The sequence below is a fragment of the Staurois parvus genome, unplaced genomic scaffold, assembly GCF_062004578.1.
Source record: "Staurois parvus isolate SC_StPar_1 unplaced genomic scaffold, SC_StPar_1.0 ptg000065l, whole genome shotgun sequence".
Taxonomy (NCBI): Eukaryota; Metazoa; Chordata; class Amphibia; order Anura; family Ranidae; genus Staurois; species Staurois parvus.
The window spans coordinates 440033-454498 of NW_028317861.1; the positions used below are offsets into that span (position 1 = coordinate 440033).

The 14466-nt window shown below is 51.7% G+C and overlaps 1 protein-coding gene across 2 annotated transcripts in view; it reads left to right on the plus strand.

Moving 5' to 3' along the window:
* Window positions 1-7598: 7598 nt before the first annotated feature.
* LSR (lipolysis stimulated lipoprotein receptor) overlaps window positions 7599-14466 on the plus strand; it is a 30921-nt gene continuing 24053 nt past the window's right edge. For both annotated transcript variants that reach the window (XM_089668871.1, XM_089668872.1), the window contains exon 1: window positions 7599-7728. In XM_089668871.1, the coding sequence (XP_089524997.1) occupies window positions 7677-7728 (52 nt within the window). In that variant the 5' untranslated portion in view covers window positions 7599-7676. The remainder of the gene's footprint in view (window positions 7729-14466) is intronic.

The following is a 14466-nucleotide window of genomic DNA, read 5'->3' on the forward strand; positions in this document are numbered from 1 at the left end:
TCCCAGTGGACCGAGCCCGGGCCTCACACCACAAGCGGGCCATTGTTGGGCTCACACTGGATCCATGGAGGCTCAGGCTTCCTGGCCCGGAGGGGGTTAATCCGTCGTGTGGGATATAGAAGTACGTATAGAAATGGCTCTATAGATGAAGATGGCGGCCAATGTTCCCACCTGGACACAATGTTCTGTGACATCCTCTCTCTGCTCTAACTTGGCGTTTTCCAACAAAGGGCGAGGTGCAAGGAGCAGGAGGAGCGACCAATCAGAAAAAAGTACTTTCTGCGCTCAATACAAGGTACAGAGAGGTTCATTTTTTTAAAAAAAATTATTTTCTTTTTCAGCGCAAAACACGAGTCTTCGAACGTCTCTGTTTGTTCCCCACATCACGTATTTTACAAATATTCCCGGCCAATAGAAAACAAAAAAGGTTTTTATCAATGAACGCGTCCAATTGAAATGAATGAAGAAGTTTTATTCTGAGTTGTTTTGTAATCAGCATGATATGACTTGGGCCCTGGGGCGGACTGACAACTCATGGGGCCCCGGGCAATAGGGGATCATGGGGCCCCCGGGCAATAGGGGATCATGGGGCCCCCGGGCAATAGGGGATCATGGGGCCCCCGGGCAATAGGGGATCATGGGGCCCCTGGGCAATAGGGGATCATGGGGCCCCCGGGCAATAGGGGATCATGGGGCCCCTGTGTCCTTGCCCACACTCAAAAAAGCCTATGAAAAAGGTACCAGGGGCATCTCATGGGGCCCCCTACTGACCCCTGGGCCCTCGGGCAGTGTCCGAGTTCCCGAATGGTCAGTCCACCCCTGGTTGGGCCCCTTTCACACGGCGCCCGTTTTTCATCTGTCCGTTTAAGGATGAAAAAGGGACATCCATGTATTTCTGTGGACTAGCTGATGTAAACGGATGATCGCCCATTTATATCCGTTAACAATCGTTTTTTTGAAAGGAAGAAAACCCTATTTTTCTTCAACCAAAAAAAAATGGAAGGGACGAAAAACAGATGTCATCGGATGTTAACGGATGTAAATCGACCAAAAACGGATGTAAATGGATCTAAACGGATGTAAACCAACCAAGAATGGATGTAAATGGATTTGAATGGATCTAAATGGATGAAAAACGGATGTAAACCGACCAAAAACAGATGTAAACAGATCTAAATGGATGTAAACGGATCTAAACTGATGAAAAACTGATGTAAACGGATCTAAACAGATGAAAAACGAATGTGAAGTGACCAAAAATGCATGTAAACAGATCTAAATGGATGTAAATGTATCTAAACGGATGAAAAACTTATGTAAACAGATCTAAATGGGTGTAAACTGATCTAAACAGATGAAAAACAGATATAAATGGATGTAAACATGAAAAAACGGATGTAAACGGATCTAAACAGATGAAAAATGGATGTGAATCGACCAAAAACGCATGTAAACAGATCTAAATGGATGAAAACGGATGTAAATGGATGTAAACATGAAAAAACTGATGTAAATGGATCTAAACAGATGCAAAATTGATGTAAACCGACCAAAAATGGATGTAAACAGATCTAAACGGATGAAAATAGATGTAAAAGGATGTAAACGGATCTAAACTGATGAAAAACTGATCTAAATGGATGCAAACAGATGTAAACCGACCAAAAAGGGATGTAACGGATCTAAACTGATATAAATGGATGTAAGCTGACCAAAAATGGATGTAAATGGATCTAAACTGATGAAAACCGGAAGAAAAACGGATGTAAAAACGGATCTCGCTTACATCAGAGCCCTTATCAGAGTCCCCCTTACATCAGGTTCCACATCAGATTCCACGTTATATCAGAGTCCCCCTTACATCAGGGTCCCCATCAGAGTCTCCCTTACATCAGTGTCCTTTACAGATCCCCTTTACATCAGAGTCCTCCCTTACTGTACATCAGGGGCCCCTTACATCAGAATCCCAATCAGAGTCCCCCTTACATCAAAGTCCCCCCCTTACATTAAGGTCCTCATCAGATTCCCCCTTACAATAAAGTCTCCCTTACATCAGAGTCCCCCTTTACATCAGTGTCCCCATCAGAGTCCCCCTTACATTAGGGACCCCAAAACAGTCTCCCTTACATCAGAGTCCCCCTTACATTAGGGTCCCCATCAGAGTCCCCTTCAGAGTTTCCCTTACATCAGAGTCCCCCTTTACATCAGATTCCCACTTACATCAGATTCCCCCTTATATCAAAGTCTAACTTACATCAGAGCCCCCCTTGCATCAGATTCCCCCCCTTACATCAGGGTCCCCATCAAAGTCTCCCTTACATCAGAGTCCTTATCAGAGCCCCCTTAAGCAGTCCATACATTACCAGTGGGTTGAACCAAAAAAAAAACCATGACCTGATTCCCCCATCCACACATTTGATGTGGAGGGGGGGGGGGCACCTCCCTGCTGAGCCTTTCTATTTTGACAGCGCAGAGTCTTCCCCGCCATCAGAATAGACTGATCAGGAACGCTATAGCCAGGGACGGTGATCGAGCCGGGAATCCGACACGGCGGTTGTGCTGAGATCGATCAGTAGCCTGACATCTGTACAACCCCCCCCCATACATGGATCACAATTCAGTCAGTTCAGCTGGGAATGTCGATCCATGTATGACCAGCTTTACATTGAAGTTCCCCTTACATCAGAGTCTCTATTAGAGCTCCCATACATCAAAGTCTCCCTGACAACAGGGTCCCCATCAGAGTCCCTCTTACATCAGGGACTGTCCCCCTTATATCAGGGTCCCCATCAGAGTCACCCTTACATCAGGGTCCCCATCAGAGTCCCCCGTTACATCAGAGTCCCTATCAGAGTCCCCCTTATGTTTGATTCCCCATCAGAGGCCCCCTTACGTCAGAGTCCCTATGGGGGGGGTCCCCTTACTTCAAAGTGCCTCTTACATCAGAGCTCCCATACATCAAAGTCTCCCTGACATCAGGGACCCCATCGAAGTTGCTCTTACATCAGGGTCCCCATCAGAGTCCCTGTTACATCAGGGCCTCCATCAGAGTCCCCCTTACATCAGGGTCCCCATCAGAGTCCACCTTACATCAGGGTCCCCATCAGAGTCCCCCTTACATCAGGGTCCCCATCAGAGTCCCCCTTACATCAGGGTCCCCATCAGAGTCCACCTTACATCAGGGTCCCCATCAGAGTCCCCCTTACGTCAGGGTCCCCATCAGAGTCCCCCTTACATCAGAGTCCCTATCAGAGTCCCCCTTACGTCCAAGTCTCCATGAGAGTCCCCCTTATGTCAGAGTCCCCATCAGAGTCCCTCTTACATCAGGGTCCCCATCAGAATCCCTTTTACATCAGGGCCTCCATCAGAGTCCCCCTTACATCACGGTCCCCATCAGCGTTCCCCTTACATCAGGATCCCCATCAGAGTCCCCTTGCGTCAGAGTCTCTATCAGAGTCCCCCTTACGTCCAAGTCCCCATCAGAGTCCCCCTTACATCAGAGTACCCATCAGAGTCCCCCTTATGTCAGAGTCCCCATCAGAGTTCCCCTTACATCAGGATCCCCATCAGAGTCCCATTGCGGCAGAGTCTCTATCAGAGTCCCCCTTACGTCCAAGTCCCCATCAGAGTCCCCCTTACATCAGAGTACCCATCAGAGTCCCCCTTATGTCAGAGTCCCCATCAGAGTTCCCCTTACGTCTGAGTCCCCATCAGAGTCCCCCTTACATCAGGGTCCCTATCAGAGTCCCCCTTATGTCAGAGTCCCCCTTATGTCAGAGTCCCTATCAGAGGCCCCCCTTACACCGGTGCCTCTTCTTACATCAGAAGCAGGGGCGGACTGACAAATCATGGTGCCCCGGGCAATAGGGGATCATGGGGCCCCTGTGTCCTTGCCCAAACTCAAAAAAGCCTATGAAATAGGTACCAGGGGCATCTCATGGGGCCCCCTACTGACCCCGGGCCCTCGGGCAGTGCCCGAGTTTCCAAATGGTCAGTCCGCCCCTGGTCAGAAGGCTTGATACCATCTTGCAGTTGGCCATGGCTCACAGGCCCCTTACACAGAATAATGAAGCAGGCTCTCCCAGCAGTTTTCACAGCAACACCACATTACAACGCCACGGTGAATAGTCCGCTGCGACTTTCCCAAAGAGCCCCTGAATGCAGATAGAAGACTACAGCAGGCCTTTCACTGGATGGCACACCAGAGTCATCAGGTCCCCTCCGATGGCTGTATGTAGGGAGGGACAAGGGCTCCTTGTGAAGGAGGACGGGGATTATATGGTCCATTGATGATCCTCTCCCGCAGTCGGTCTAACAATGAGTAATGTTTGTGACTCACAGGCTCAGATAATCTCCTTCTTTGTTTGGGGGACACCATCTACGTGACATGTCCCCAGCAGTGACAGCTACAGATGGGACCAGCCGCACATGTGTGCAGAACATCTCACATGGCGTCATGTCCCACCTCCCAACTGGACGGAGATTGGAGGAACATTGGACTACATGCAGGACCCTTCCCTGACTTTGTGGGGCACTGCGCTGGGTTCCTGCATGCATGCCAACGCGTGTTCTGCTGTGCGCTCATGTGCGGCGCAAAAAGGCAACTTATTTGTTTTGATGGACTGCCGACGCAGCAAAAACCAGAGCTGGCCCTTTCTTCTGATGCGGTGCGTGGTATCGCGTGATTGGCCGTTATTGTGCGCTGTGGTGCGTGGGGGCCATTTATAATGAACTAATGTATGCGCAGGACTCGGGGACCCCCACAGAGATGGGGGGCAATAGGGACCTTTTTATACATTCTTTTGTATGCATCCATCCATCCATAAATCCATCCATCTGTCCATCCATCCATCCATCCATCCGTCTATCCATCCATCCATCCATCCATCTGTCCATCCATCCATCCATCCATCCATAAATGCATCCGTCTATCCATCCATCCATCCATCTGTCCATCCATCCATCCATCCATAAATCCATCCATCCATCTATCTGTCCATCCATAAATCCATCCATCCATCCATCTATCTGTCCACTTGGCCATCCATCCATAAATCCATCCATCCATCTGTCCATCCATCCACCCATGCATCCATCTATCTGTCTGTCCACCCATCCATAAATCCATCCATCCATCTATCTGTCCATCCATCCACCCATCCATCCATCTATCTGTCCATCCATCCACCCATCCATCCATCTATCTGTCAACCCATCCATAAATCCATCCATCTATCTGTTCTTCCATCCACCCATCCATCTGTCCATCCATCCATCTGTCCATCCACCCATCCATCTGTCCATCCATCCATCTGTCCATCCATCCATCCATCCATCCATCCACCCATCCATCTGTCCATCCATCCACCCATCCATCTGTCCATCCATCTATCTGTCCATCCATCCATCCATCTATCTGTCCATCCATCCATAAATCCATCCATCCATCTCTCTGTCCATCCATCCATCCATCCATAAATCCATTTATCTATCTGCGCAGGCGTAGTTCACTGCTGTCACTATCAGGACATAGGCTAGGACAGGGGAGGACTGACAACTCATGGGGCCCCCGGGCAATAGGGGATCATGGGGCCCTGTGTCCTTGCCCATACCCAAAAAAAGCCTATGAAAGGTACAAGGGGCATCTCATGGGGCCCCCTACTGACCCCCGGGCCCTCGGGCAGTGCCTGAGTGCTTGAATGGTCAGTCCGCCCTGGGCTAGGAGAGATGACGTGCCGCCTACACAAAGTGTGTGCATGTAGACAGGAAGTGGCTGAATGTTCATAGTCCATAGAGAGAGCTGGGAACAATGTAATTGATAACATGGGGGAGCGAGGGGCTCTGTAGTCCATCATAATGGCTGGGAACAATGTAACTAATAACAATGTAATTGATGGCATGGTGGGAGGGGCTCTGTAGTTTATAGAGACAGCTAGGAACAGGGGCGGACTGACCATTTGGAAACTCGGGCACTGCCCGAGGGCCCCGGGTCAGTAGGGGGCCCCATGAGATGCCCCTGGTACCTTTTTCATAGACTTTTTTGAGTTTGGGCAAGGACACAGGGGCCCCATGATCCCCTATTGCCCAGGGGCCCCATGAGTTGTCAGTCCGCCCCTGGCTGGGAACAATGTAAATGCTATCATGGAGGAGGGGTTCTGTAGTCCATGGTGATTGCTGGGAACAATGTAAATGGTAGCAATGTAACTGATGACATGCTGGAAGGGGTTCACTAGTCCATAAAGAGAACTGGGAACAATGTAAATGATAACATGGGGGGGGGGTCGGTAGTCCTTCATAATAGCTGGGGACAATGTAAATGATATGCATGTAACTGGTGGCAGGGTGGGAGGGGTTCTGTAGTACATCGAGAGAGCTGGGAAGAATGTAATTGATAATGTGGGGAAGGGGTTCTGCAGACCCCAGATTTAGCTGGGAATGATGTAACTGATAACACGGGGGAGCGGGGGGGGGGGTTCTGTAGTCCTTCATAATAGCTGGGAACGATGTAATTAATGGCATGGTGGGAGGGGTTCTGTAGTCCTTCGTAATAACTGGGAACAATGTAATTGATAACAATGTAATTGACAGCTTAGCAGGAGGAGTTCTGTAGTCCATAGAGACAGCTGGGAACGATTTACCTGATAACATGGGGAATGCATTCTGTAGTCCATGGCGATAGCTGGGAAAAATGTAAATGGTAACAATGTAATTGATGGTATGGTGGGAGGTGTTCTGTAGTCCATAGAGAGAGAGCTGGGAACTATTTACCTGATAACATGGGGGGGGGTTCTGTAGTCCATGGCGATAGCTGGGAACAATGTAAATGGTAACAATGTAACTGATGGCATGGTGGGAGGGGTTTGGTAGTCCATAGAGAGAACTGAGAACAATGTAACTGATAACATTCATAGATAACAATGTATTTGATAACCAATGGCATGGTGGGAGGGGTTCTGTAGTCCATGGCGATAGCTGGGAACAATGTAACTAATGTTAGTTTTGGATAGGGTGACATGCTATGATCGCTGTCTGGCCCCCTTTGGGGAGATCCCCGCTCTCTCTATTTGTCCCGTTTACTGTTGTCACCAAAAGTAAAAGAAAACCCCAAATGTCGGGTTGTCACCAGAAGAGGAATAGAGGGGAATCAACCGATGGGGACACTGGTTCTGGTGACAGCTCACTTTTGAGGGATTTCCTCTCACTTCCTGTTTTGGGACAGGAAGTGAAGAGAAATCTCCCCTATGGAGACACAGATACAGAAAACAAGCCCTCGCAGGGGTCCTGACCCCCCCTAGTTCTACTTTAAGGACAAGTCGGAGGGGGGGTCGGTCTATGAGTGGAAATGTGACACTTTCTGTGGTCTATGAGGGGAGGGGCGTACAGGTAGCAGAGATGAAGGGGTTAAAAACTAAAGGGGGGGGTGTGCCCCCTCCAGGAGGACCTGTGTGGGACTGGTCCAGGTCACGTGACCCCCGGCATGGCCCGCTGACACCTGTGATTGGTCAGGGAAGGGGCTGGGACTGCACAGCGACGGGGAAGGGGTTACAGAGGCGCCGCAGGTGACCGGAAAAGGGGCGTGCACGGGGAGAGGGCGGGGTTTAGGCGGGTGAGCGCTCACGGGGACGCGCGGGGAGTTTGGGCGCACCTGGCGGAGTCACCTGAGGAGTAGAGGAGAGATGGCGGCGCGGGGCGGCCCGGTGTTCCTCCTGTGTTTGCTGTACATGGCGGGTGAGTGCGGGACGGGGGGGGGGACTTCATACACAACTTTAACCCTTCCCCCATATCATCTCTGTACCCCTCCCCCACACCTGAGAGCCCCTGGAGGGTATTTACTGCCCTGTGGGGAGAGGAAGTACAGCATTCCTCTCAGGAATAGAGAGGGGACACCTGTTTCCATGACAACTAAGGGGATTTCTTCTCACTTCCTGTTGTGTATTTATTACAGGAAGTGAGTTTCTCTTCCCCAAATCCATCCTGACTTCTCACCACTCCATAATGAACGTTTTCGTTTTATATTCACTTTGTTTTACTCTGGGGCCCCTGCCCCCCCTCGTCCTTGTATGTACAGGGGCCCCCGTCACCCTCGTCCTTGTATGTACAGGTGTCCCCCTTGTATACAGGTTTCCTTGTCCTCAAATACATGTCCCCCGTCACCCTTGTCCTGGTGTGTACACAGGGGCCCCCGTCACCCTTGTCCTGGTGTGTACACAGGGGCCCCCGTCACCCTTGTCCTGGTGTGTACACAGGGGCCCCCGTCACCCTTGTCCTGGTGTGTACACAGGGGCCCCCGTCACCCTTGTCCTGGTGTGTACAGGAGTCCCCCTTGTATACAGGCCTCCTCGTCCTCATATACATGCCCCCCCCCCGTCACCTCTGTCCCCGTGCATACAGGGACCCTCGTCGTCGTGTGTACACAGGGGCCCCCGTCACCTCTGTCCCCGTGCATACAGGGACCCTCGTCGTCGTGTGTACACAGGGGCCCCCGTCACCTCTGTCCCCGTGCATACAGGGACCCTCGTCGTCGTGTGTATACAGGGGCCCCCGTCACCTCTGTCCTCGTGTATACAGGGGCCCCAGCCACCATCGTCCTCGTGTATACAGGGGCCCCAGCCACCATCGTCCTCGTGTATACAGGGGCCCTTGTCGTCGTATATACAGGGGTGAAAATACCGCCATCCTTGTATTTTTACAGCCCCCCCATGACGCAGTAAGCAAGAGGGGCAAGGGATAATCCCCCCCCCCGACACAGGAAGTGAGCGGCGATGTCCTCCCCCAGACAGGTGATGTGTGCCATCCCAATTCATGCCATTTGGGACACGGCCGCTGCTCTCGGTTTGACCCCCCATGTGGGCGTATAGCTGTCTGTGCTCCGGGTGACCCTGTGAATGAGGCCTCAGGAACACGACTTCTCATCTGGTACAGCAATAAAAACTGACAGAGGTTCTCTCCTTTCCCTTCCCTGTGACATCGGATGGAAGGAGAAGCCGGCTTGTGTTCTGTAAGGACTGCGTCACGCCAGTCCTTCTCTTCCAGGACAGCATGAGAGGCTCCATCCACCGAAAACAGGAAATGCTTCATCCACCGAAAAAAAAAGTATAGAAGCAGGTAGTCACAGAGGAGACAGGGCGCCCCCCCTGTGCATGAGGACGGAGGGGGTCCCACCTAATGGGAACAATGTAACATTTGTTATTTGCTCTGTTACAGGGACCCCTCCGTTCCATGCTTCCCCATGCTCTCAGGGACGGTGGTCCTAGTAGGTTGCAAGGCTGGGTTCCATAACAAGATGGAAGATTTTATGCATCTTGCTTCCCCTTCCCTATTTTTTTTTTCCATAGGAAAAATGCAGGCCATAGACGGTTCGTTTATCAGCCGATTTTTCGTTCTAAAAACGAAACATCGGCCGTTCTGTAAACCGATGCTGCCACCAATGATTGCGAAAATTTTCAGTTTTTCACAAATATTCCAGCATGACCGATAAAAGAAATGAGGAGGAACTGAGAAAATCGTCCAATGCCATTGCCCCACTGACAGTGCGAAAATGGGCCGACGCCATTGCCCCACTAACAGTGCGAAAATGGGCCGACGCCATTGCCCCACTAACAGTGCGAAAATGGGCCGACGCCATTGCCCCACTAACAGTGCGAAAATGGGCCGACGCCGTTGCCCCACTGACAGTGCGAAAATGGGCCGACGCCGTTGCCCCACTGACAGTGCGAAAATGGGCCGACGCCGTTGCCCCGCTAACAGTGCGAAAATGGGCCGACGCCGTTGCCCCGCTAACAGTGCGAAAATGGGCCGACGCCATTGCCCCACTAACAGTGCGAAAATGGGCCGACGCCGTTGCCCCACTAACAGTGCGAAAATGGGCCGACGCCGTTGCCCCACTAACAGTGCGAAAATGGGCCGACGCCGTTGCCCCACTGACAGTGCGAAAATGGGCCGACGCCGTTGCCCCACTGACAGTGCGAAAATGGGCCGACGCCGTTGCCCCACTGACAGTGCGAAAATGGGCCGACGCCGTTGCCCCACTGACAGTGCGAAAATGGGCCGACGCCGTTGCCCCACTGACAGTGCGAAAATGGGCCGACGCCATTGCCCCACTGACAGTGCGAAAATGGGCCGACGCCGTTGCCCCACTAACAGTGCGAAAATCGTCCGTTGCCCCGCTAACAGTGCGAAAATGGGCCCACGCCGTTGCCCCGCTAACAGTGCGAAAATCGTCCGATTATTCTTTAGAACGAAAAATCGTCCAATAAACGAACAGTCTATGGCCTGCATAAGGGGAAACCATTCAGATGTTGTTTTGACTCTTGTTGAGCCCTCCCGCGCTCATGGTTCCCCAGAGTCCTGTCTGCTTGAACTCATCCAGGCATCTGGTCCAGCTGTTGGCCCTCCGGGGCCCCGTCTTCCTCTAGGTATACGCTATTTGTTGTCCTGAATGCCATTGTGGGGTTGATGGGGGAGGGTCCCATCTGTTGCCCCTTTCCTGTTGGGCCTTGCACGTTGCTCCCCTTTGGTCTCCTGAGCCAGCAAGGGGTCACCCTCCATCTGGAGATGGAGATTCGGCACCACTGGTGAGGTGCTGCACTGCACGGGGACCTCTGAGTCTTGCTTCTCCCTTCACATGGCACAGAGTCCGCTACGGATCCAATTCCACCATTGCTGGTGACTGAGCAGCACATTGGGAACTGCGTGACCGCCATGAATCGCAACTGGGAGACAGAAAAATCTCCAATCACCAGCTTACATACATGGCAGTGTCCAAGGAGAGCGGGTGCCGGCAGGACGGAGCGCGTCCACATTTCCCATAGAAGGCTGAATCGCAAGACTGGCCGCACACTGATATCAGCATGTTCATAAACTATTATGGAATCATAACGGACGCATTCAGGGGCGGACTGACAACTCATGGGGCCCCCGGGCAATAGGGGATCATGGGGCCCCTGTATCCTTGGCCAAACTCAAAAAAGCCTATGAAAAAGGTACCAGGGGCATCTCATGGGGCCCCCTACTGACCCCGGGCCCTCGGGCAGCGCCGAATTTCCAAATGGTCAGTCCGCCCCTGGTCTTGTTTCACCATAGAACGAAGCCTGTCTCTGGGGTGAAATGTGTTAGTGATCCTAAGGCTTTGTTTCCATTCGTGCAACCTTTTTTTTTTTTATTTTTTATTTTAATAAGAAACATGTCATCAGGGCCTTGGATAAGGGGGTACCACTGGTCCTCCTGTACAGGGCCCAGACCAGCAGGGGGGCCCAGGCAGCCGGGTGAATCAGATGTGGGCATGGAGGAAGATCATGACAGTGGAGGGGGAGGGGGGGGGCAATTACTGGAACTGATCCCCTGTATGGCTCTCTCTGCAGCACCTCCAAATGTACCATACATTTCCTCATGCTGCCCATGCCCCCCCCCCCCCCATTGTGCCCCCCACCCCTTTCTCTTCTCTCCTACCCAACTGCAAACACACAGTTAGGATCCTTAGGATGAAGAGTGGGGGGAAGAGTTTGTAAATATGTCACATTTACCAGTCCCTTCCTTTCCTGAATGAACACAATGCATGATTGGTACCAATCAGTCACTGTGTTCATTCATAGCTGTAAGCTTTTGTTGATTTGGACGCACTGTCACGTTGGCTGTACGGGGCCCCGTAGTTTCCGACGGCAGCCCTGCACTGCCCGTTTCTATCAGGTCGCACGTTTTACAAAAGCGCACCAAAAGTCCTACATGCTGCATCCATGGTGCGCTTTCAGAACCCGCGTGACCTGATTGAAAGTCTACGGGACCTCGACTAAAACCGCAGGTAGGAATATGTAAAAACTGCAGCGACATCTGTGCCGTGGCCAAACCGCAGCGCAGCAGAGTGAGACCGCCCTTTAAACTTTGCTGTCCAGTCAGAAATAACTGCGAAGTCTTTCATGGGCGGACTGACAACTCATGGGGCCCCCGGGCAATAGGGGATCATGGGGCCCCTGTGTCCTTGCCCACACTCAAAAAAGCCTATGAAAAAGGTACCAGGGGCATCTCATGGGGCCCCCTACTGACCCCGGGGCCCTCGGGCAGTGCCTGAGTCTCCAAATGGTCAGTCCGCCCTTGTTTGGGCTCATTTCACACGGCGCCCGTTTTTTCATCTGTCCGTTTAAGGATGAAAAAGGGACATCCATGTATTTCTGTGGACTAACTGATGTAAACGGATGATCGCCCATTTATATCAGTTAACATTCGTTTTTTTGAAAGGAAGAAAGCCCTATTTTTCTTCAAAAAAAAAAATGGAACGGATGAAAAAACGGATGTCATCGGATGTAAACGGATGTAAATCGACCTAAAACGAATGTAAATGGATCTAAACAGATGTAAACCAACCAAAAATGGATGTAAATGGATCTAAATGGATGAAAAACGGATGTAAACTGATCAAAAACAGATGTAAACAGATCTAAATGGATGTAAATGTATCTAAACGGATGAAAAACAGATGTAAATGGATGTAAACATCCTTGCCCAAACTCAAAAAAGCCTATGAAAAAGGTACCAGGGGCATCTCATGGGGCCCCCTACTGACCCCGGGCCCTCGGGCAGCGCCCGACATTCCAAATGGTCAGCCCGCCCCTGCTCTTTTTATATGTTTTTTTCAGTTAGGGATTCAAAGTATTGAAACTAGAGGCCAGCCAAGCAGCCGGCATTTTCAGGAGAGCTCCGCCATAGTGACAGGTGGAAGATGGAATGTCGGCGGTGTGTAACACGCATGACGCAAATGTACACACGTGCTGGAGACTGTCGGCCTCTAGCAGTACACGGGTTGGATGGTTGTATGAAACTTATAATGTGACCCTGGGATCTGTCATTGCAACAAAGTAACATTTTGGTGAACTTGTAGCCTGTACGGTATGTGTTCCTCCTTGGTATGATACAAATACAATGTTTCCAAAGCTTTCAGCATGTCCAGTGATTGTTTTTTTTTCTCTGTTACTCAGTTGCTGCCGTTCATTTTTTCTCACTGTGTAAACTCTGCATCACATCCTCTTGTTACTCATTGTATCACCCAGGCAGGTATTTGCTGGATGCGCTCCCGATGACGCTCCTGCCTGTTTGTTTCGGTGTTGGGGGGGAGGGGGAGTTTTGATCAGGGCTGAGACTGGCCCAGGGGGAGGGGAGAGGCAGGGGCTGCCATTCTCTGGTGGATAAGAACTCTTCAGGAGGGCAGGATGTGAGCTCAGAGGGAGTATAATGAGGAGAGGACACCTGGGGTCCGCCTTCTTCCCCGCCAGTCACCTGAGCTGCAGTGCCACCCGCTGACAGCTCTTCTGTATTGCAGCTGTAGTGCATAACTGACGTGTATAATCCGGTCTTTTTCAACCATGGTGACGAGGAACATTAGGGGTTTTTTCAGCAGTGATCAGTGACTCAATTAACTACTGATGTCAAGGAATTTATTAGGGGCCTTAAAGGGGGCATTCTTCCCATTGACCACCAGTGTAAGGGGCATTCTTCCCACTGACCACCAATGTAAGGAGCATTCTTCCCATTGACCACCAGGGTAAGGAGCATTCTTCCCACTGACCACCAGCGTAAAGGGCATTCTTCCCACTGACCACCAATGTAAGGAGCATTCTTCCCATTGACCACCAGTGTAAGGAGCATTCTTCCCACTGACCACCAGTGTAAGGAGCATTCTTCCCACTGACCACCAGCGTAAAGGGCGTTCTTCCCACTGACCACCAGAGTAAGGGGCGTTCTTCCCACTGACCGCCAGAGTAAGGGGCGTTCTTCCCGCTGACCGCCAGAGTAAGGGGCGTTCTTCCCGCTGACCGCCAGAGTAAGGGGCGTTCTTCCCGCTGACCGCCAGAGTAAGGGGCGTTCTTCCCGCTGACCGCCAGAGTAAGGGGCGTTCTTCCCGCTGACCGCCAGAGTAAGGGGCGTTCTTCCCGCTGACCGCCAGAGTAAGGGGCGTTCTTCCCGCTGACCGCCAGAGTAAGGGGCGTTCTTCCCGCTGACCGCCAGAGTAAGGGGCGTTCTTCCCGCTGACCGCCAGAGTAAGGGGCGTTCTTCCCGCTGACCGCCAGAGTAAGGGGCGTTCTTCCCGCTGACCGCCAGAGTAAGGGGCGTTCTTCCCGCTGACCGCCAGAGTAAGGGGCGTTCTTCCCGCTGACCGCCGGCGTAAGGGGCGTTCTTCCCGCTGACCGCCGGCGTAAAGGGCGTTCTTCCCGCTGACCGCCGGCGTAAAGGGCGTTCTTCCCGCTGACCGCCGGCGTAAAGGGCGTTCTTCCCGCTGACCGCCGGCGTAAAGGGCGTTCTTCCCGCTGACCGCCAACGTAATGGGGCTTTTCCCTGAACAGGGGGGTGTTTCTCCATTGATCATGTGAGGGATCGCTCCAATTTTCACTGTCTGTCTTTCTTGTCTGGTCGGTATGATGTGCTGTGTTCATTATAATTAATGAAGATTATTTTACTGTATAAAGCAGCCTAGATGTC